The 24,173-nt window shown below is 44.5% G+C and overlaps 1 protein-coding gene across 2 annotated transcripts in view; it reads left to right on the forward strand.

Annotated features, from left to right (window-relative positions):
* Positions 1-11,111: 11,111 nt before the first annotated feature.
* The window catches only part of PTPRG (protein tyrosine phosphatase receptor type G), a 384,534-nt gene continuing 371,472 nt past the window's right edge, over positions 11,112-24,173 (forward strand). For both annotated transcript variants that reach the window (XM_079316643.1, XM_079316644.1), the window contains exon 1: positions 11,112-11,583. In XM_079316643.1, the coding sequence (XP_079172769.1) occupies positions 11,412-11,583 (172 nt within the window). In that variant the 5' untranslated portion in view covers positions 11,112-11,411. The remainder of the gene's footprint in view (positions 11,584-24,173) is intronic.

Consider the following 24,173-nt stretch of genomic DNA (forward strand, 5'->3'; position numbering starts at 1 on the left):
AGCTGGCTTACAGACAACAACAGGAAATAAACCTCCAGGACTTTAAGGGGAGTAAGCATCCCCTGCAGTAAGACTGAAATCTGTAACCTTGGCAGAGGCAGAGGACATCAGGACTGACATGCAGCCTGGTGCAGCCAGAGCTGGGCAGTGCTAGAGCAGCACCCAGCCCATGTGTCTGGGGCAGGGCAAACCACGGAGCTGGCCCCAGGCTGGCTGGAGCAGCTTGCAGAGCCTCCAGCAGCTCCTGGCCTTCAGTCAAGCACTCATCAGCTGCTGTCAATGGCCAGAGCAGCCAGGATAAGCTGAGGTAATGTGTGTGCTCCCAGGGCAGGCCCAGCACAAGGCAAAGCTCCAGAGCACAGCCCAGTGCCAGTGCTGCCCTGGGAGCTGCCCCAGCCCTTGGGCAGGGCTCCTCCAGCTGACACAGGGCCAGCACCAAGGGCTCTGCAGGGAGTGCAGCTGCTGGCAGTGCCAGCCAGACTCTTGCTGGCCAGAGGAATGCACCTCCTGTACTCTGACTGTGCTGGTTATTTCCCTGAGGACAGCAGTGTCTGCAGAGTCACAAGGGGAAAAGAGATGAAGCTGTGTTTTGGATCTTATCGTTGTTCTTTAAGTGACCGGTTAAGCCCGAGTGTGTCAGTGATAGATAGAAATAACACCTGCCTGATCTGGAAACAGGAGCCTCAGTGACTTCACCATGCACTGCAGATAAGCAATATCTTGCCTGGTCACAGATGCCTGTGTTAACACTGCTATTGCTGCCAGTGTCTGAGAGGGCAGCTGCCTCCATCTGCACATCCAGCAGATGCACAGATGCCACTGGTACCTCTGCTCGCTAGATAAAGCCAGCCAGTAATATCAGCAGACCCCAAGCCAGCTTTATTTGAGCAGCACTGTGCCCACATGGGCACTGGTGGCACGTGAGAGCACACAGAGCTGCTCTCACATGTACTGGCAGTGACACTGTAAAGTGCTCAGTTAAGGGTGGGGATGGCTGCTGCCAAATATTTCACATGCAGAAAGAAAGCCAAGTTATTTATCTCATTTTATTTACAGTAATAGGGGACTGTTGAATGGCATGTAAGTGCACTACAATAAAATCGATAGAGAATATTAAAAACAGAAATAAAGATCACCCAATATAAGGAAACTACTCACTTGAATGAAAGGATCTAAGAGGAGGGAACACTGAACAGCTCAGGAAAACCAGCCCTCCAAAACAAAAGAGAATGATTCCTAGGTTTGATTAGATAAATCCTCAGCCTTTCACTAAAACTAAAAAACCATGACATTATGGTTTCTCTGAAGTCTTCAAAGAGAATTTTTCTCAGCATACTTGAAAAATATCAAGGACCTGAAAATGCATAATTGTTACTTGGTCTGATCTCAGGTGACTAATTCCAAATTCTGATTTACCTGCACTGACACTGCAGGACTAGGACCAAAGAGAGCATTTGACAATTCATTAGTCAGTCTGTCCATTCTAAGGCAAACATGAGTTTTGCCATTGGTCTTAAAATAGTGGCAGAAATTCTTACCCCATATAGAGGGATGCTGGATTACTTTCCTTTCAGGTATAAGCAGTAGATGCCTGGTACTCTAAGCATGACTAAAAGGTTTCTCTTTGGTAAATATACTCAGATTTTGAGACAAAGTTTAATGGGCAAAGCTCAAGTCTGACTGGAAAAGCTGTTTTCTGGATCACTGACCCAAGTAAGTCCAGTTTGTGAATAAACTGTGTGATAATGTACCAAAAAATTGTTTTAAAAAAACAGAGTTGTGTTTGCTGTCAAGCTGATTTTTGCTGCTTTAACTGGACTTCAAATGAGCTATCAAAGACAAATATCAAAGACAGCAGCCCATTAGTGGAGGTTACAGCAAAAGGCAGCACTGTCCTTTGCTGAAAGCCCCAGCAGCAATTGCCTGAGCCCTCAGGTTGTTTTAAGGGCTGCATTAAAGCAGCTCCCTCAGCTCTTCCTGCTGCCATGCAGCACTGCATTAGAGACAGCACCTGGCTTCTTTCTCACCAAGGACTACGAAAAAGGGGAGAACAATACAAAGAAGAAAATCAGTAAGCAAGTTGAAATCTTGTACCTGGAAGTGTATTTGATCCAAAACAATCCTTTTATTTGAAAATATGACCCTCTTGAAAGTTTCTGAGCTTTTCTCAAATATAGAAATTTTGAACTATGATTGTTTGATAGTGGCTGGTTTTTAACTGTTCTTTCCTTCATTCTTTTCTGCCACAGAATGTCTTAAAATGAATGATTTGATGGTTCCATTCTTGACTTCTCAATTTTTCTATTTCACTGTTATTAATTTGTCTTGTTCTGCTGCTTTTCAATTTTTCCCCCCTCTGGTAAAGGACAGAATGAAATATTAAAAAGAACTATGTCAATCTCTTGGCTGGTAACCAAAGGGTTACAAATATTTTCAGTTGCGTATTCCAGCTCCACAGAACCCAAATTATTGTCCAGGTAATTGTATTGTAAGTGGTTCACATTCCTATTCATAACTGCTAGGCCCCAAAAAACCCAGAGAGTAATGAAAAACACTGTGGTCATTTCTCATACTGAGAATGGTCTCTGCAGTAAAGAATGGGAGGTAGGAGAGCGAAAGGTCCAATGAGGAAATAATAAAAATCAGCTTCAGAAAGTTTTTGTCAAAGCTGTAACTTAATATTTGCATAGAAGAGAGAAAGCTTTAAAATATGAACACAGAAACACACTTGTGCATTTGATGGAATGCTTTGATTCCATATTGTAGTTCAACTAAAAATTCTATGCCACACAAAGCAGTAATTATTTCAGCTTTGCATATTGCAAACCTGGTCACTGTCATTCTTTCTTTGCCTCCACATGCCTCAATGCCACATTTTCTACAATCGTGGGGAGATTGCCTTGGCTCTCACTCAGCTGGCTCAGCTAATGCAATTCACAGGCCTTCAAATGTAAGCTTGTAAACTATTTAGTTCTTTTTCTCTCTAACAGCTTGTCTATTAACAACTCATTGAATGGAGGAGGGAGAAGAAGCTAGTGAGACCTCTCTTGGTATTGTTCAGCAGTGACCCCGGCTCTCTCGGATTGGTGGCCAGTGCTCACTAAACAGCGTTTGTCAGTGCGTGTTGTTTTGCTGGATAATGGTGTATTGTGCGAGCAGCCGTCCGGATTAGCAGGTAACAATAAACTGGGAAAGTAAGTCTCCTGTGGGATATGGTAAGGTCATAGGAATGATGTATAAAAATCCAAGGGAATGCTCGTTAGGATGGCTGAGGTTTCTTTAACTTTTCTTGGTGTTCTACTTGGCATTACCAGGCAAGTTGGTGGCACAGCGTTCAATACAGAGAATCACGCTCTGCGCAGATTTCCTCCCCTCCAAAAACCCCGACCCGCCGTACCCACAGGCCGTTCTGCTCCACAAACACCGCGTTTCCAGCTTTGGTTTTTGCTGTGCTAAGTGTTGCAGATCTTGTGTTATCTCCCAGACAGACTGACAAGGCGGCAGCAGGGAGAAATCAGGTTTCCAAGGAGTGATTTATGAGACGCGAACTCGGCCGTGCGCGCATTGCGACTCCCCCGTGTGGCTCAGCCCGGGCTGGGCTCCTCCGGATCGGCTCCAATTCACAGGGCCCCGAGAGAATAATGCCATTCTGCTGTGCTTCTGCTACCGGGGGGAAAAAAAAAATAATAAAAAAAATTACTAACTCTGATGCTACAGAGGAATTGCGAGGTCTCATATTCCTTTGCTGTGAATTAGCCTTAACAATTTAATTCTCAGTTTGTTTTTTCCCCATCGATGCGTCCAGATAATACATTTAATAGATGCTAAAATGTATTTGGATATAATTCATTATTTTGAAACTGGCATTATAAATTTGTGTGGACTAGCTCAACAGTTCAAGGTTCTAAACATGTTAGTTGTACTCCTCTTCAGGTTACTTATGATAAATATTTCCCCTTTTTGGCTGAGCTATGAAAGCCTAGTTTTCAGTCCAGAATTGAGTATTTTTACCCAAAACCACAAAAAAAAAAAAAAAACCAAAAAAACCCCCAAAAAAACCAAAAATCCCCCAGTTTCCACTACAATCTTTTGTATGTCTCATGTATATTTTCTTGGGCATGGGCCAAAGGAAGCAATTGTCCTCTTCCAAATTAAAGAGCTTGACTCTGTCCCCTGTTACACTGTCTCAAATTACCTGTCAGCTGCATGAAGAGAAGTTAGACTTACACCAGGATAGACAAAGGTAGAATTGGGCCCAAAGTGTTTCTTGTTTTCAGGAACTTGTCATCCTCTTCTCTCATTCATCTGAAATCAACAAAAAGAGATGCTGAAATTATAAAATGTTTTAAACCCTCCAACACTGCAGCTGTGAGCAGAGTGCACTGTAACTACCAGACCTTGATGGCAGAAAGATCAGCATTATGAACATGAAATCTGGAAAGAAAAGATAAGGGCACAGCCTTGCCACACTCCTACAGTAGCAAAACTCTGTAGAAAGTAACAACTACATTTTTGTGGTGTTTGGTCACATCCCTCCTTGCACTGGGAAAACTTTGACTTGGACCCGAGTAGGTGCAGTTCCAGGAAAGTGAATGCCCTGTGGAGTTGTGCCCAGCTGCAGTGGATCTGTATTTGATGACAATTGAAAAGATGAATGAAAATCATTTTGGTTGCATTAGCCATGTAAGCTGTCAGGGATTTGGATTACTGCTTATTCAACTGTTTGGACAGCATCTTTACGCTTCCAAGAAATCCCTTTTAGTCCAGGCATCAAGAGACAGGATGAACTCCAAGCAAGAAACTGGAGTTTGCAGACAAGTTGTTCATGCTCCTGACACTGGAGAATAGGGGAATGGAAAGCAAAAGTAGAGAAAACAAAGGAGACTTTGTGGGTGTGCTGTACTGCCAAACCTCAGAGGTCTGGAAACGTTGTTGTTTATCTGTCTCCATCGGTGCTTCTGGGTATGTATTGATCTGAATAACTCATGTCTGAGGGGTCACTGGGGCATCTGATTTTATCCCTTTCTTCAGGAGGTTTATTAATATTGACACTTCTTTGTTTAATTGGGGCACTGAGTATAGAATCCCTTTTTAATGGAATCATATTAGCTAATGTACTGCCTGTCCACACTCAAATCCAGAGTGCTTTACACAAGCCTATATTTGAGTAATTGCTAATGTTTTAAGAAAAAAAGGAATACTCAAACACCAAAAACACAGATATCTGAAACCAGAGAGGAATAGCAAAGACAGAACTACGCTGTAATTTGCATTTCTCTGTTGCAACACATGACCCAAAATAAAGTAAAAGTTACTTTTCCTGTACCTCACAAGTGTTATTTCTTTCCTTGTTCTGTCAAGGCCATTCCTTCCCGCACCCTCCCACCAGAGGCTGCACTAGTTTCTGGAATGTCATTATTCACATCTGTACAATCTCTTGTAAGATATTACCAACTAAAAAAGCCAGAACATACAAGTTTGCAGATCATCTTATCCCTGCAGTCAAAGAGAGTGTATCTCTGAGTGAATATGGGTATGGCAAACGTTGCTCTTTAACTTTCCCTTCTTTCCTTAAACAGATTGGGAGTCTGCTTCTACCATTTATAGAACAGATTTTTATTTCTTAAAAGTGCTCTCCTGGGATTGACTAGGAAAGTGTTTTTTGCAGTCTGCTTGATTGGTCTTCATTGGGGAGCAATTTCAGGGGCCTGGCTTTGGACACCATTTGCAATGGGTTTACAGCAGAAGGTCGTGTGTTGTTACAGAGTCATCATTGCCTCTCCCTTGGGACCACCTAAAGCACACCTGTGTCTTTACCCTTCACCAGGAGCTTCTGACATATCTCTTTGACATCTATGCAGGAGCAGGGACATATCACACTAACTTCTTTGGCAGAAACCAGCAGTGGACTGAAAGAGGGGAAAGGAAGAACAGAAATTCAACCTGCAATGAATTTATTCATTCTCACCAATTTTGTCAATGGTTTTTAATGACATTTTGATTATAATGCATGGGGCCTTTACAAGAGTAGCTATCTCATTATGATCCTGGCTGTGTGGAGTCCAGGAAGACAAGGGGGCTGGAAGGTGAATTTACCAGAGACAAGAAGATTGCTCATGGTAACTGTGTCTGTAACATGTCTAGATCCAGCACACCCCACCCCTGCTGCTCCTTACAGCAGCTTATATTCAGCCTGAATTCACACTGCCTGCAAACCCTGCCTGTCCTTGACTCAACTTCACTCTGTAGAAAAACCTAACAGTTGCAGTTATCTCCCTGGCAAGCTGCACGATAGTGGAAAAACATCGAGCATGGATAGAGTCTTCTCACTCAAAGCATTTCTGCTTTTCTGCAGCTGAGGATCCCAAGAGTTTCACTGAACCCAAATATTATTGAACCCCTATAACCAATATTTGCATCAATAATGGAAGACCATGAGTCTGTTGTCTCAGCTTCCACCTTCAATTCTGCCAAGACAGAAATTCCCACTGAGTCACAGACATGGTCACAGACAAGCAGGACAGAAAACTGGGTCTTTCATCTCATTCCTCAGTTCTAGTCATGAACATGCTTGCTCTGCTCACTGTCACACTGATGATAGATTTTTATATTCTTCTTTAACAGGAGAGGATCTGTGAATTAAACACACGCTCATGGCCCTAGCAAGGTCGTACCACAGGACTCTGAACTACAGCTGCTTTTGAAAGAGAAACTCACTACTGATGAGTCCAACCCTCCTCACACACCTACACAAACACAGCCATTTTGAGGCCATTTCGGGAGACAAAAGAACTGTCTGACTTCAAGGTTAATTCGAAGTTTTCAAGTAGGCATCTCAGCATGTGACCAAGTGTCTGTTCTGAACGATTTAGCCTAAGGCTACCCTAAGGTGATGGTTCCTTTTTTAGAACAAAAGAAAATAAATGTACTGGTCTTCCAAAAAAGCCTTGTGCAAACCCTGTGAGACACTTCCCAGCCAGGACATCTCGCAGTATCTCAAGTCAGAGCTCGTTCCTGTCATGCTGGTTGAGCTGTAGATGTGCAGCCTGTAGAACTTGCAGCAATCTCTGACCCACAGCCTATGCCTCAGCCAGAGTTCGCATCACCCATTAACATTTTTCATACCGTTCGCCTTACCTGCATCTCTGAGTTCATTTATTCTTATGTCTTCATACATCAAACAACGCAGCTCATTGCTATGATTATATTGAAATAAAGCCCTCTCTTTTATCACAGCACTTTGCTTGCCCTCCACCTCTGGTTTTCAGCAGGTTCTCAGATGCCTTGTTAAGACCTTCAAAGCCTCACAGCACACTCTGAGAAGAATGCATCTGTCCTGAGGCTGGAAGAAACTAATTCTGCAATAGGATAATTTATAAAACTACAAGTTCAGCATCCTTTTTTTCTTTCCATGAAAAGCTGAACAGGAACTAGGACTGCTGAATTAATCTGGAAGTTTATACGTCACATTAGTTATAATCTGAACTGTAGCTGCTTCTTCGTACTTCAGGTTGAATTATCCTTTCAGGGCTAGATCCTTACCTGGTCTTTTCCCCACAGGTTAACCATTCCACTGAGGCTGGCTGTAAATCAAGAAAAATTCATCCCTTTCTTTCTAGACACAAAGAGAAGTGCAACTTTGTGTATCTGACTTTTTTCTTTGATTTTTATTTCTCCAATCCTTTACATAATCATTATAGATGTTAAGAAGCCTGTTTTGGAAATGATTAATGCTATTAATAATTTTCTAATTCAATAAAACCTCTCATCTTTGAACTCCTTGCAATATTTTTCTGCTTTCTTCAGCTTTTCACTAATTCAAACATATGACAAATACAACTCTTGGTTTCAGTTTTCTATTATTTCTCATGTCTGATCAAATAAATTAACAGACTTTCATTTCTTTCCCAGGAGTCATACCCGTATGTTGATGAAGGAAGCATAAAAATATTACTTGTTCAAACAGGAAGTGGGGGAAAAGAAGGATAGAAGTTATCTTTTATTCACTGTTCCAAGCAAACTAGGGCTGCTAGTCCCATTCCTCTCACCATGACATCGCCTGCTTTTCTAACCATAAATATTGAAAGAGTATCCATTGGTCTGGCTTAGCTGCACTGGGTTATAATGTCCCCTTTCAATCCCTTCAATACAGGAGCAGTTATTTTAATCATGCCACAGTGCTTCAGTGCTGGGAAGCATCAGCTGTGCTATCTAATGTGGATGCTTCACAGTCAGGCGGCCCCAGCCCAGCAGAGCAGCATCCTGCTAATGCAGTTTGCTGTGTTTGGGTAGTTAAAGATCCTCTGCAGGCCAATTTGTACCTGTGTATTGTTGATAGACAGCATGCCTCGGGCACAGAGATACTGCATGCAGGAAATGGATTCTGATTTAACCGTGTTTAATTTTGTTCCCTGCATCTCCATCATCCATCTCTCCATTTCTCTGCCCACCCAAATCGCTAATGCGAAACAAAGCTACTTGTGCCACCACAGCTCCTAAACTGATGTGTGACGATGCAATGATTGATTTCCCACTCCAGGAAAAGTGGGTCATTGTACATGTTGTACCACAGCAGGCTGAACCGAGCTGGTCGTGCTGACACTGGGCTTTTACAGATTTGTTTTAAAAGTTCACACCTGAGGCGACTACTGTGAATATCCAGCCTGAACACCTCTGGTTTTTGATGGGAGCACTGCCATTCTAAAATCTTCCTTAGCAGCTTAGAGAGATCTGAAGTCATCTGTGCTCCTCAGGAGACAGTACTCTGATTATGCATTTTATATCTTACTTTCATGTTTGCGCCAAGAATGGAAAATGCAAAATTCCTCCAATTCCAAGATGGGGTCCAGGTTTGTCATTTTCAGGAGAGAAAACTCTAATTTTAAAAATATGTTTTAACTGTAAAATGGTGCAATTAACAGCTTTTGCAAAGGATTTTGAACTAGTGAGAAAAATACTAATTCAAACTGCTCTTTGAAAAAAAATCCACTGCTTTTACTCTTCTTTTGTGATATTGCAATAGCGTGTAATAACTTTTCTCATGTAATGAGACCTGTTGAAATCCACTTTTAGATTGAAACACTTTAAGATTGCCTCTTATGATACCAGGGAGACATCATTTGAAGAGGCAAGCCTTAGTATTGGTGTAGAACCTGCCTCCCTATCTGCTGAAATAGAACAGCAAAGTTGGAATCAATTGCTGAAAGGGGAATATTTTGCAGGTTTTTCTGAACAGCCCAATAAGCAACTGAACCCAGATGTCACAGCAGAATCCAAAAGGTCAAGGCAGGTGGGGATTTGGTTTTGATTTTCATAGGAACAAAGAGCATCAGGAAAATTTAGCTCTTAAAATTGTATCTTTGTTTTTATGAGAGCTGAAACCATGTTCTGGGAAATGGTTTAATGAACAGGTTAGATGAGACCTTTCCCTAGGGCCTATACATTTTTGCTTTGCTTTAGACAAATCCGTACACAAGTACCTTCTCTAATTTTTGCACACCTCAATGGGTGGTTGTCCTAAAGGGCAGAGAATATCTAACCAGGTCTTTAAATCCTTAAACTTGAAAAATCCTTACTGAGATGAACAGTTTTGGCCATTAAGGACTGCACTTTTAACTTCCAACTGTGATTTTTGGCAGTCTTGACTTGGTATGTGGAAAGAAAGTCAAAGGAAAGCCTACAAATGCCTCCTGATGAGGTTGAGGGGCCCTTTGGATGCAGCATAATCCGCTGTCTTGGCACCTTGTGCTGAGTGGGGTAAACCTGGATGGACACAAAACCACTTGCAGACAGTGCTAAGTACCTGAGGGCGCTGCTCTAGTGACCCCTAAGCTGAGGAAGGGAGAGAGAAAATCACTGCCTTTCCACAAATCACTGCTGAATTTTCCTACTCTGTTCCTCCTCCTGCCGACCATCTCTCTTCTGGAAACACCAAAAATGTGGAAGTTTGCAGGTAAGCAAAGAAGAGCATAGCAAATGACACAGGCAGGGCTGAGCACAGGGATAAACCTGGCCAAACCCTTTCCTTTCTGAAACAGAATCCCTGGAATGGATGTAATTAACAAAGAAACAGACAGAAACTACCTCTGAATGAAATTTCAGCATCAGCAGACCACAGCACAGCCAGGAAATACCAAGTACAAGCAACCATCCCTTCATCCTGAATTCACACCATTTTCTGCTTCTGTTTCCTGTGCAAAATTATCACTCATTCAGAAACTGCTGCCGGGGAGGGGTGTGTGTGTGTGGATGCAGAGCGGCTTGGGACAGCCTTCATCTGACTTTGCAGAAACACCAATTATCTCATTTTGAGATAGCTCTCTGGAAATACGTAAAATAATGCACAATACTGGGGGGAAAATAGCAATTTTGTGGGATGTTTCCAGCAATACCCAGAATGATGACTATTACTGGGGGAGGAAAATCTATGTGATTCTAGGGATAGTGGGGGTGGAGGTGTCTCTTGCAGTACCCCAAAAGACACATACCACTGGAGGAGAAAAAAATCTGTATGATTTCCATGAGTATTTCTGGAAATACCCAGCACAGCACTGAGCTGTGTGATTCTGTGGGGGACCAAAGAGTCATACAGGGTACCGAAGGGGACGGGAAACTGCGTGGTTTTGGAGCGGGGAGGGGGGCTCGGACCCCGCTGAGTGATGCACACAAGTGGGGGACCACGAAGGACAGTGCCACCCATCCCAAATCTGCGGGCTCCCCCCGCAGAACCGGGGGGCGGCGTAATGAGACAAGAAACTTCAACCAGCCACGGCCGGGGCGGGATCGCGGAACCCCAAATTGCAAACGGCCAATTTCCGCGGCTCGGTCGCACATCATCCCCCACAGACACACGCACACAGGCGGCGGGGCGGGAGCGTGCACGGGAGCGGGAGCGTGCACACGAGCGCGCCCCCGCCCCGCAGCCGCGGCCGCTTTAAGGGCGGCGGGGGCGCGCCGCCGGGGCGCCCGGCGCGCCGCCGCCTCTCCTCTCCTCGCCTCGCCGCCGCGCCGCGCTCTCTCTCTCCCTCTCTCTCTCCCTCGCCCCGCTTTAAAGTCTCCGCCAGGATCCGGGCTCGCCCGCCACTTCCTGTACGGCAGGATGGAGCGCGCCGGGGCCCCGGCTGACCGCCGCCCGCCCGCCCGTGCGCGGAGGCGGCTGTGAGCGCCCCGTCCGCGGCATGCGCGCCCCGCCGCCGCTGCCCGCCTGAGCCGCGCCGCCCCGCGCCCGCCGAGCCGCGCGGGGGGGTCCCCGCGCCCCTCCGGCGCTCCGTTCTGTCCTCCCGCTGCCCCGCGCTTGGAGGGATTTTTTTTTTTTCCCCGGTAGAGGAGGCGAGCAGGAGCCCCCCGCTTTCTCCCGCAGGAACAGGGGTGCGGGGAGAAACTTATTTTCAACAAGTTTTTGGGGTTTTTTTATGCCCCCTCCCCCCCCCCTTTTTTTTTTCCTCCCCCGTGTATTAATTATTTTAGCCCCTTTCCCCTTTCGATGTGCGGCTTTGGACATGCGGAGGCTACTGCAACCGTGTTGGTGGATCTTTTTCTTGAAAATCACCAGCTCCGTGCTCCATGATGTGGTGTGCTTCCCCGGTGAGTGAGCGCGGCGGCTGGGGGGGCTCCCGGTGCCTCATCCACACGTGTCCGCGACCCCCGTAGGGAGCCGGCGGGGCACCCGCGGAGCGCGGAGGATGCGCCGGGGTTCGCGGGGGCCCCTTGGCTTTGCCGGGGCGGCCGCAGCGCTGGGGCTCCTCCCGCTCCGCGGCACCCTCCCGGCTGCGGGCAGCGCTGCCCGCGAGTGGGGCCGGCAGCGGAGCCCGGGCTCGGCTCGGCGCTCCCGGAGCCGTGTGCCCTGTCTCCGGTGCATTGCAGCGCGGGGCGGGCGCAGGGGGCTCCTTGTGCGCTGCTCCTCTTTCGTGGGGCTGCCTGGAGCTCTCTTTGTGCTGCGGGACCGCCGCTCGCCGCCCCGAACGGCAGCGTGACTCCGCGCTCTGACTCCGCGCTCCGAGCCCGCGCCGCAGCCCCGGTCCCCCGGCAGAAAGTTGGCGGTGCGCGGCTCCGTGCCCTCCCCACGCCGCTCGTGTCCGCCGTGGGGGTCTCGCCGTGCCTGTGCTGACCTTGGCGGGGCCGGGGGAGTCCCGCGGGGCTGCGCGCCCGCTCCGCTGCGCACCGGGGCTGGAGCCGTGCGGCCAGCACCGCGCACCCGCGGGAGAGCGGCTCCGCGGGCGGGGGCACTCGGTGACCACCGTGCACTTCTCCCCCACCTTCGAGCCCCGCGGCCGGTGCCCGTGTATCGCTTCTGGCCCCGCACAGAGCCGCGGGGCTCGCCTGTACCGGGGCCGGGCGGGCGCTCGCCCCGGCCCGGGGGAACTCGCGGGGCTCGGGCTCCCGCCGCCTCCGCAGTGCCCGGGCCGCCCGCCAGGGGCGCTGTGGCGCCGCCGGCGCCCCCGGGGGCGCGCGCCCCTCCGCCGGCGCGCAGCGCGGGCCCCGCCCGGCGCGCTCCCGGCCGCGCGCGCTCCCGGGCTCCGGGAGCCCCCGGGGATCCATCGCCGCCCTCTGCTGCCCGGGCTCCCTCCCTCCGTCCCGCCGGGAATGGCCCGCGGCGCCTGGGGCAGCGCAGCCCCTCTTCCCTCGGAACGCGCCCCCGTCCTTGCCCTGGCTGCTGGCTGTTCGCCGCGGCCAGGTGTGCAAGAGTCCTGTGAAATAATTACATTCTGGAAGTTTGATAGGAATCCACTTATGTTTCTTTGTTTCTTTTTTAATTTTTAAATTTTTCTTCTCTCTTTTCCTAACACCAAATGCAGAGCTAAGCAGATAGACCTATCCCATTCCTTCCAGCAGCTTCTCACATAGTAAAATGATTTGAAGCAAAAAAGAAACTAAGTTGGGGAGAGGGTTAATACCTCTGCAGCTTTTGACGGAACATTTATCTTCTTTGTATTGATTTCTTCTCAATTTCAGCCTTCGGAGTGATGCCTTTCTCTCTGGTTCTGATATATATTGTATAGTAATTACAGCTACAAGGCAGGCTCCAGGAATGCTGCAGGAAAACAAGCCCTGATGTTGGTTTAATATGACAGTATTGTGCGACTTGCTGATTTAGATCAGCGATGTTTCAACCAGATAATATTTGTATTATGGTTTGAATATGAATATGGATGCAAGCAGAGGGTAGCAGGATGCTTGCAGAGTGTTGGTAAACTCTGTAATGCCAGAAACCATAAAACAGCTGTGTAATACTCGGGAATGTTTCAGGGCTCATCGTTGCTTAAGGTTAGCCTGGAAAGCAAACTGTTTTCCAGAAAGGCTTTTATGCCTTTAGTTTTTGTGCAGAGCTACCGTGTTAGCCGCCGGTGCCTCGCCTGCTCCGCGGGCTGTGCTGCGAGCAGCAGCGCCTGCCTGCCGTGTGTGAGCCGTGTGCTGAGTGCAGCCTCCCGGTGAACGGGGACCCTGAGCCTCCCATCCGCACGGCAGAGATGCCCGAGGCAGGGAAGCTGCAGGGAGGATCTCTGTGGGCTATAACAGGACGCTGGTGCTGACAGCATCCAATGGCAAATCATTGGAATTTGTGTTGGCAGGGAATCCCGGCCAGATATTAACCATTTAGTATCTAGCACGAGTGCTTCTGTACCTTTTCATAGCATTTTCTAGAGAGGATTTAAGAAGTAGGCTTGGTTTTAATTTGTAAGCATCTTTCTTCCCTCTGCTTCATATCTAGCTCCCTTTAAATGGAAGAGAGGTCACTACTTGTTTTCTCCCCTGCAAATCACTTTGTGAGGAAACATAGAGGCTATTCTTTTCTTTGCTCAGTAACAATAAATGAATCGTGTAGAAAATAAGTCTTTGCAGTATTTCTTTGTTAGTAGTGTTGTAATAGGGTTTCACTGTTTAAATAGGTATTTTTTTGTGTTGTTCCTTTGGCTGCAGTAAGAGAAAGGAGTCACTCTGGCAAAAAAATATGTGGATAAGGTTCTCCTCTTTCTGAACTGTTTAGTGCATTTCTCTGTGGGCTTGTCACTGGTAATTGCTCTGGTTAATATATCAAACCAAGACAAGGTAAGAGAGGTTGTTTCCATGGGGTCTGTTTGCTCATTAATCTAAATTCACAGTACCAAAAATCAGCAAGACATAGATATTAGCATTACAGTGATATTCTTACTATCTGATTTTTTGGTGCTTTGCCAAAAGAGAGTAAATATTTTTTGTAAAGGAAAAAGTACACATTTGTGCAGTTCTTACCTTTTACTTTGACAATCCTGTCTGTGGAATGACAATTGCTACCATTTTCTTAGGCTAGATGCATAAATGAAAGTAATTTTCTTGAGTCTAGGTTAGCTCTTTGGTAATGAATCAAATTGTTGCTAACCTGGTAACTGCCTAAATGGGTTTTAGATTTTGAGACTTCATAGATCTGAGCTGAGAGTTAATTTTGCATGTAACTGTCTTCTGCTTGGAGGAAAAATTATACTGGGAGCTATGCCTTATCAACTAAGTAAATAGTACTTCAGATATTTTTAAAGGCACAGAGGAGACTGGCTTTGTCTAGTAAAGATTTTACAGAGGAAGGTGCATTGTGCACGTAGAGAAATACGGAATGTACAGGAGAGGGCCCTCCAAGACTATTTAGTCCTGTGGCTTTTATGAAGATGACACTTGGTACATTTTAATTATCCCTTTTTTTCAGTGCCGTTTCAAAATACTCTCTGTGTTAGGGGAAGTTGCTAATGGAGTCCTTGCAGATGAAGACAGTCTAGTGAGCCTTCCCAGGCTGCAAGAGCTGAGCTGAGCTTGTGATTTGCTTCTTGGGAGGGACTCAGGGAGAGTTTTTTTGCTTTCCCAGACTTGTGGTTAACAGGGCCTGGACCAGCTAACAAAAGACTCCAAGGAGTGACAGGAGCTGTCTGTGCTAGCAGCCAGAGGAAGAGCTTCCTCAGGGTGGGAGGGAGGAAGAGGCATCACAGAAGGAAAAATTTCAGTGCCTTCAAAAAAAGGAAGGAACACAATTTGAGGGTGACTGGGATTCCCTCAGCCTTATTGCAATATCTGCAAAGCCTGGATCCAGGCTGGGCATGTTGCTCTGCTGGGAAGAACAAGGAGGATTTTTTGCCTGTGTGTATGAGTTAGGATTTCTTTTATTGCTATCCTATCCTCTATACCCTCTCATTTTTTTGTCTAGGAAAGGAGGATGTAAGGGTTTCTGATCCTGTTCAGAAAAGAGGTGTCTTAGAGCCATGAAGAGTTTCTGTGACTCAAGCAGAGTCGTCATGTCCTTCACCCATCCTACCTGCATCCACACTGGAAATCTTTGTGGATCAAATAGATCCTGCTTGGTACCATAAAAAATCACAGGAAATCACCTATTGATTTCAGTAGGGTGATGGTTTGATTCCCAGTTTCTGTGTCTTTGCACGGATAAGTGTTGGCTGTACTCTTATCAAGTTCTGTAAATTTAGTAGTTGGAATTTGTTTCCAATTACAGAAAAGACAGCTAACAGCTCCATCCATCTTATAGTCAGTGCTCAAGGACTAGCATACTTACAGTTTTCTGAAATAAATGTTATTAAAGTTGACTCTAATTTACATGTTCAAGTTTAATGGTTAAATTAAGGAATGACTTCAAACTATTAATCTCAACTGTCCTTGGAAAAAAGTGCTAATAATTTGGTTGCTGCTTTTTAGCAGCCAAATGAACATGTGGCATGATGTGCTCTGAAGCCTAAGGGTCTAGTAATAACACTGTACTTTAGCTAATATATAACTTTAATCTGAGAGATTGTGAAAAAATGGGCCTAATTTCTGTTTGAAATTATAATTATTTATGTTTATGTGCCATGCTACTTTCATTCTAAACAACAAGGAAGTGGTATCTTTTCAGAAAAATGTTTTTAAAAGTATGGACTCATCTCAGGATTTATATATGCACCATATGGTTCATACATTCCTTCTGGGGACTTCTTGCTTCTTTAGGTGTCTAAATATCTTTATCAAATTTTCCCTTATAATGAGATAAACTCATGTCAATGTTTCCTCCAAGTGAAAATTGTGGATCTGCATTTTCTTGCACAGGTTGATGGGAACCTAACTTCACAGATTGCCAGATCCAGCCCAGTTCCACCAAGGAGTTTCAGTTTTGTGAAGCAGAGAAGGAGGATGAACATTAATGCACCCTTTCATCCTAAGCAGAAGAACCTGGGATGTGGCCGACTGGAAGTGCCCAACTAGAGAATAACTTCTGATGAAAGCAACTAGTTTTCACATTTGTGTGTCCATAAACCTTTAGAGAAAAAAATAAAAAGGCACAGAAAATGATCCTTGAGTGCTGTTAATTTTCCCATTACTCAGTTTCTTGTGCTGATGATCATGTTATCTGTGTTGCAGGGTACAGATTACTTGCCCCAGGGCAAATCAAATTGGTTTTTTTTTCTTTCAGTGATGCTACCAGATCCTCCAAGGCTCCAAAGTGATCTCAGCCCACTTCAGTGAGGACAAGTGTCCTCTTGAATGAATCTGGGCTGCACTGCTTGTGTCTCCAAATACTTGCTTTTCAATGTGCACTCATCTTCTTGAGGCACAGCTGCCAGGACACAGCAGATTCCAGCTTTATGCCTTGTGCTGTCACATATTTGTGGCCTAAGCAAAATCTCTTCCCACCCTGAAAGTGAACAGATGAACTGGGGAGCAGATTGCAAGCACAGCAACAATGCTGCAGAGATACTCCATGGATATTGCTGCTCTTGTCTCATTTTTCCTTTCCCCTGACATTACTACTGGGAAGCTGGAGGAAACAGTGGTGGGAATAAACTCCCCACTTTGGAGGAGGAGTGAAGGCACAGGGTAGTAAGGCAGCTCAGAATTTCATGCAATCACTGTAAGATGTGTTTTGCTAGACTGAATGGCTCACTTTACAGCAATTTGAATTAGTATTCAGGTGAACTGTGGTTAAAGTAAAATCAGTTAGTGTATGGCTTTTTTTTTAATGTGGTTTTATTATGCATCTCCAAGTTTGCTTGGGAATTGAAGTACTGGTGCTCTTAATTATCAAGTCATTTGAATAATGATGAACATTTTCTAGAAGTTAAAACATGACTGCATCATGCACCTGCCAGCAACACTGGCACATAAAATCTCAATTGACATGGGAGTTGCAGTTTTCCTGTGCATAAATGCTGCAGTGATGCCTGATAGGTGTTTATCCTGTCCAGTGCCTGCTTTGAGGAACTTTGCATTCATAGTGTGGGGACCTTTCTAAAGAAAATCTAGGTGTTTTGAGACTTGGATGCTTAGCTTAGGAAAGCTCCTTTGAAAAATCCTTTTCTCTGCTTGCAGCAATGTAATGAATGAAACCCTGAGCCCTGGAGAGCTGCAGTGGTATTTAGGAGCAAAATGCAGGATGTTATTTGGTCCTGTGGCAGCTGCTTTGTTCCCTTTTTTTGAAATAAAGTGTGCCTGTCTCCCTGACAGAGTGCTGTTAGAAGTTCTGCTGGGAGTCAGTTTATTCTGCTGACAGGAGAGGAAAGCTATCTGATAACTTCTCACAGGCAAAGTGAAGAGTTGTTCAGTTTTCCCACACCTCGCTCTTTCCATCTCCTCTCCTTGCAGGAGGCTTGCAAGAGGCACAAAATGCTGTAATACTTACTTGAACCAAAGCAGTGCCTTACCCTTTTCTTGCTCCTGTAAGAGTATCTGCTATTGGATTATTGTTTTTTAAGTCAGAAGTCTTAGACCCAGAGTTCTTTGGAGAGGTTGTCAGGCTGGTTGATGACCAGTGTTAGTTGTCCCAGAGTGGAAAAGGACTTCAGTGTAAGAAGAGGTGAACACTGGATGAGCTGGATGTGATGGTAGTGTTGTGCTATGCACTGCATAAGTCATTTTTCTACTGCAGAGGTAAATAGAAACAGTTCTGTCCTGACCCATGTTGATGGTCCTCAGCTGAAAGCAAATGACTTTCTCTTGGTCTCTGCATTTCTTTGAAACAAGAATATCCCTGAAGTGACTCCCATCACTGAACACCACTCTGTGTCTTTGTATCAGTTTGGCATGCTTAGAAATGCTTCCCTGAACAATCTTTTTTCCCTTTACCCCCCTCCTGGATTTTGCAAGAATTTGGTTTGCATCTTAGGAAGTAGTAAAGTTTGTGATACATATCTCAAAACAAATAGGTTTTGACAAAGAGCTTTTAAGGGCAATTTTAGTGAATTTATTTTTAATTTAGGCATATGTTTATGTTAAACCTCTGTCCAGTGGCCTCTGTGTGAGGCTTCTGTCCAGCCATCCCTCCCCATTCCCAACTCCCTGGAAACAATAAAGATACCTAGTAGCTTTCAAATAAATAAGTACAGATCTACATTGCTGTCAAAATTGAGTTTAAGGATTAAATTTTCTATAGACTTTCATTGGCATTTAGATTACTAAAGTGCTTTTAGACTTTTGGAGATTATGGTATAGATTTACTGCAATCAAAGTAGAAATGAGGGATTGTGCAGCATGTCTGTCTCTTAAACATTGCATCCTTCACTGGATAGGCAGAGAGAACCAGCTGAATTTCTCCTTTTGGCCTCCATTCTACTTGTAGGTGGTTGACTTATTGTTACAGTGCAGTAGCCTGTGTATTTTGTATTTAAATCCATGCTTAAAATGCAAGTAAAATTTGCCTATTGACAGCAGTTGCATCATATTTTAATTGGTGAGAAGTGCTAATGGAGTGTTCAGGTTCTAAAATTAGTTGTTTATTTTACCTTCTTTGCCCAAGGGTTTTGCATCAGATTATAGGGTTTCTGTATAACTGTTTGTGTTCTGAAGTGACACCTTTGTACAGTTTTAGCTATTTAAGTAAGTGTTTAAAGTTTGTGCTCAGTGACAGCAGTTTCAGAAACTGTGACTTTTTAAATTGTTTCTTACTACATTGTTTATGCACTGCAAAGCACTTCCCTCCTGTTTACTGTGAATTAATTCATTGTTATAGTTGCAAGCTGGGGGTGCAAACTGTGCAAGTTCTATAATTTCTTCTCTTTGTGCAATGGCAGATCCCCAGCTGCTGCACACTCATGGCACAACTCAGCTGCTGTGGCAGCTTCCACCAGGTGAGGATTTGTCCCATAACCCTCATCATGACATTATTCTGAACACAGCCATGCTTGTTACTGTCAATATTCCCATTGGGTGGTCAAAGAAGTGCTGTTTTAATAAATACATTGTAAATGTCTTTATACTTCTCTGAAAGTTTTTCTTTTACTGTGTGGCAAAATGCAAAACCACCTCCTAGAACGTCTGTCTGTGGTGAAGCAGAGATGTCCAGTCTGTCCATTAAAAGTCTGGCTTTCTGGGGGATGCTTTATCATATGTATCAATCCTTGGAATTGTCGTAGTTTTCTTTTAAATCAATTATTTGTTTGGTGTCCATTTTGAAATTGTACCAAACTTCTTTCTATGAACAAACTAGCTACCAAAATAAATAAGCCTAAAAAAAAAAAAAAAAAAAAAAAAAAAAAAAAAAAAAAAAAAAAAAAAGTGGTGCTTGAGTTACTGTAGATCAGACTACAAATATATAACTACTTTAACAGCTGTCTGTTGTCTGTTTCACTTTTTTCTCCTAGTTTAAAGAGCCCTCTAGTATTTTTCTACCATGAGAGTACTTGCACATTAGGATAAAACCATACTTTTTGCCTTTTCTGCAGGTGTTTCTGCCTGTGTTGGTTTTTGGTTTTTGTTTTTTCTTTAGAAAGGTGCACACCAGAGCTGAACACTTGTTCATGTTATGCATGTGCAATGCTACTGCCCTTTCTGTTTGTCTAGGGATTTTCAGTGGCCTATTTTTCTGCCACATCAAGGAAACTCATGCTGATTGTTTGCCTAGTATGACTTCTAGATCATTATTGGAGTCAGTGCTGAACAAAATACTCTGCTGCTCAGTGGATGTGGCCTGATTCACTGATTCTTAGGATTTCTAACTATTTTCATAAACTCTTCAAATTCATCTTCTTTCCTTTTTTTTTAAAATGTGGCTTGAATGCTGCTTTAGTGGCAATTTTAGAAATAGAAGGAAAGGCTTAAGTCCTCTGCAGCCTTAGTGTCTCAGATAATTTCTTCTGGTTTTGCTTCCTTTTTAAGCCCAACAGTTTTTAAGGGAGTAGCAATTTGTGCATCCTCTAACAGTCCAGGGGCTCTGGAGTTTTCCAAAGAGGGTAACTCAGGCTTTGGCTTCTGTCAGAGATTGTACACTGAAGGTTTCACACAGCTCCAGAACCTGCCTTGACCTTCTGGCCACACTGTCACCCTGTGTGATGAGCTGGTGTGGGGTAAGGGATGAGCTCCATCAGATGCTCGGAGTGGGAGTTACTGTGTGCCTGCAATCCCAGGGAGCCTGTGGCTTTCCGGGGAATGTGGGCAAGGGTTTGCCCTGCTACCCTCACCTGTTACTGTTAATTGTGCTGCTGGTTTTGGTAGAAAGTGTTTCTTTCCCTCCTCTGTGGGAAGTGGGTGTGGGGACTGGATACTGAGTTGCAAGAGTTTAGATCTGCTCTGTTACTGTGACCTGTTCCCATTAGGGTGGCCTCCCTTGGATGCTTTTAGCTTTTTGCCTTGATTGTGTCTGATTAGCATCAGGTATCAAAAAAGGGGAAAACAGTCCTTTTTCTCTCAGTTGATACTGCCTGGGGTATGCAAAGGTATGTGAGAAAGTGGGGAGATATTTGTGGCTAAAGGAGCGAGGGAGACCCGCCATCCATGTGGGAAGGCAGGTTTAAGGTTAGTGCAGAAGGAAATCTTAGCCAAAGAATTACAGCTGTACTGATTGCTGGGAAGTGGAAACAGCCCTGCCTGCCCAATGGGGATGGGGGTTATAAAAGAGTGGGGCAGCTGGACACAAGTTCCAGCTGGAGTTTGGGATGGAGCCTGTTGGCTGTGCTGTGAGGAGGAAGGGACATGCTGTCATAAGGGACATAAAGGTGAGAAGATGTTGTGTGAGGGGCAGGTAAGGGACAGCTGGGATTTAGGCAGTCATGCAGAAGGAAGAAGGGAACCTGCAGAGAGCAGAGAAGGAGTCAGTGCTGTGTGAGGAAAGGAGTCAGAGCTGCTGGGAAGAAGGCCACTCAGAGAAGGCATGTAAGGCTTTTAATAAAAGACTGGTGTTGGTGCCAGTCATGTCCATATCAACATAACTACAACTTTTCCAAATATGAGTCTTCATAAAAACCACTGAGAAGGCCTGGTCATACCTAGCGGGTAAGGTTGACTCAAGTTCTGGTGTACTGAAAGGATCATAAATCATGCTTGATCAACCCTGATATTCTGGTGTGCTTCAGGCAGGCCTGGCAATGCATGCTGTCTGCAGAGCAGAGTGACCAGGCAGTTTGCCAGGAAGGTTTTAATTAGCCTTTAACGTGATGGGCTGGATGGCCATCACCAGAAGTCCCTTCCAGAGCTGCTGTGTGCTGCACAGGCTGTTCTGAGCAGGCTGAGCCCCTGCTGTGGCTGTGCTGGCTCTGGGGGCTGCAGCCCCATGGGTGGCTCAGAGCTGTGCCTGGGAGCTGCAGGTGCAGGGGGGGGTGCTGCTGATCCTGGAGTGTGAAACCTGAGAGCAATGGCAACAGGAACACATTTCAATTTGTAACCCATTCTCCTGGATCAAGATTGGACTACTTCTATTCTGTTCCACATGTGCATCACTTGGGGAAACATGCTGATAGTACTAAACATTTAATTGCTTCTCTTGATTTTATTTGTAAATTAGAATCTAGAGGATCTGTAAGGAGAGAAAAAGAAACAGAGCTTAATTGGACAACATTTTAGAGTTGCTAAAGAAAAAAGAACGTGGCTTTCCAGCTTTTGGAGCTGAAACAAATGCAAACTTATTGATCCATACATATGATATAATATTTTAAATACTGTCTAAACTGGAGGTCATCTCTATACTAGATTACTTAAGAATCTGTCTATCTTATCACATCTTGTACTCATTTATAGTTGTTTCCATTTCTGGCTTTGTTGGAGAGACAGCTAGTGTTTCAACCTAAATTAAAATCAATAAGAAGCAATTTCGTTTGTTTTTTAACTACTAGAGAAGACTTTTATTTATTTTTTTTTTTTTTAAGTGAGTCTCTGTTCAGCTAAGTCACTTGGTTCTTTCTGCCAAGATAATTGCCAGGCTTCATTAATTCCTAATTTTTGCATATGTAGGAATTGGTTTATTTTCCAGTGTACCTAACAAAATGTCAAATATGATTTACAAATAAGCACTTACTCTAAGTCATCACCGAGAAAAAATGCAGTAAAAAAATACTTGACAGTTAAAAGTAGTTTAAAAATATCTTGGGGGCTGTAGTGAATGCTGAGACCCTGGAGTCCTGCACTGGCAAGGTAGCTCAGGCTTTCCCTGGCACATTTGGGCAGTGATGTGCAGGGATGACTTCCAGTGGAAAAAGCAGAGTCTGGGTCTCTGTGCTTTCAGTCTTTGGCTGGGATATTTCTGCATTTTGCCAATTCATGTAAGAAGCTGTTGTGTTGTCAGCTGGCTTTTACCCCACAGCCAGCAGGTTGCCAGCAATAACAATTACCCTGAGTCTAATTCGACATGGAATTCACACTGCAGCAGTGCTGGGGCTTCCCAGGTAAGGCAGTGGTGAGCCATAATGGAATATCAGAGAAAATATCTAAAGGCAGTGCTCTGATGAAATGTCCAAAAGAGGAAGTGTTGCTGCTCTCTGGATTGATCACAGGGTGCAGGAAATCATCCTTTTTTGGTTTGCTGGGAAAACAAATGCCCCTGTTTTTATCAGGTGATTCTTTGGGTTGCTGTGATTTTGCTCAATGCTTCTTGTAATTTAAGAAATGTTGAAGAATTCCTGGAATGCTTAATTCTAAATACAAGAACCTGTTGCTTGGTCTAAATCTCATTTCCTGCTTGACCTTACTTTGAAGTGCCTAAGTGCTATGAGATACCTGTTACTTTAATTTCTTGGGCTCATTTTTCTCTCACCTTTTCTCTTCCTTCCGCTTGCTTTGATTTGGATATGTTTATGAGCTGAGGAAGAGGGCAAACCAAGGGCAAGAAAAGGCAGATCTGGCTACCCTGGTAATCAAAGCAAGAGACTTTTAAGTTAACAGCTAAAGTAGTGTTTTGTAGGAACAAAACATAATTAGTAACTAGATGACATGATGAAGAGCACATTTTCCTCACCCTTGGAGGCAGCACAGGAGCTGTGTGTGAATTTCTTGAATTTGGTAACAAAACAGCAACCCATTTCTTGTTAACTAGCAACTTCAAACCACACAGTAATTCATGTTTATGTGCCAAGAAACCAGCTGTGCTTAAAATTATATAAGCACACCTGAGATAGTGACCCAGGGATGTAAGGTAAAAGTGATTTGTCCACAACACTAGTGACACCTATCTTAAGTGAATCCCAAGCCATGGCTCAGTGTAAGGAGTAATACATCACAGCACAAACAGGTGCTCTGCCAAAAAGGTAATTAATACTTCATGTCAAGTGCTATCTGCATGTACTGTTTTCCCTATTTCATGCTATTAAACATTGTGACCTTTTCTCTTTCAACAATTAGTTTCCAAGGTGAAAACCAGCTGAGGAAGAAAATTAACTTTTTTCATTGGCTCTGAGGAGTCTTATAGTTTCACAGTAGTCTTGATTATACCTTCACACTGTACAGTTTTGACTTCTGTCTTGATCAATGACTCTTCATTCCTGTAGTTTGAGATTGCATTCCCCTGTTCACTCCTTTATTTGGGAGACATGATCAGGCATTTTGGGTGCAGAGACAGATGGGGTTTGTAAGAAGCACACTGTCAATGAGTAACAACTTCAACTTGTCTCATTTGCACCCCATTAATAACAAGTTCACTTGCTAAAAAGCTGAAGATCAGGACAGAATTATTAATGTGCCTGACAGTTGTGCTTTCAGTTGAACTGAGGCTATGAGCACTTTATTTATGCAATGAAGCAATGCTCTGTCTGCAGAAAACCCAGGTGTTTCTAAACTATGTATGCTGAGCGTGAGACATAGACCTTATAGTTTGATCGTTTTTGGTTTTTTTTCTCCCCGAGTCTCTTTGGTTCTGATTTGCCTTTTGCTTCAATTTGTAAAGACCATCCTGGAGTTTGCTGCTTTCAGTTGCATTCATTAGAAATTATGTTGAAGCATGTGGGCTGTACTGAAAATGTTCTTTCTTG

The sequence above is a fragment of the Erithacus rubecula genome (assembly GCF_903797595.1).
Source record: "Erithacus rubecula genome assembly, chromosome: 13".
In the NCBI taxonomy this organism is placed as follows: domain Eukaryota; kingdom Metazoa; phylum Chordata; class Aves; order Passeriformes; family Muscicapidae; genus Erithacus; species Erithacus rubecula.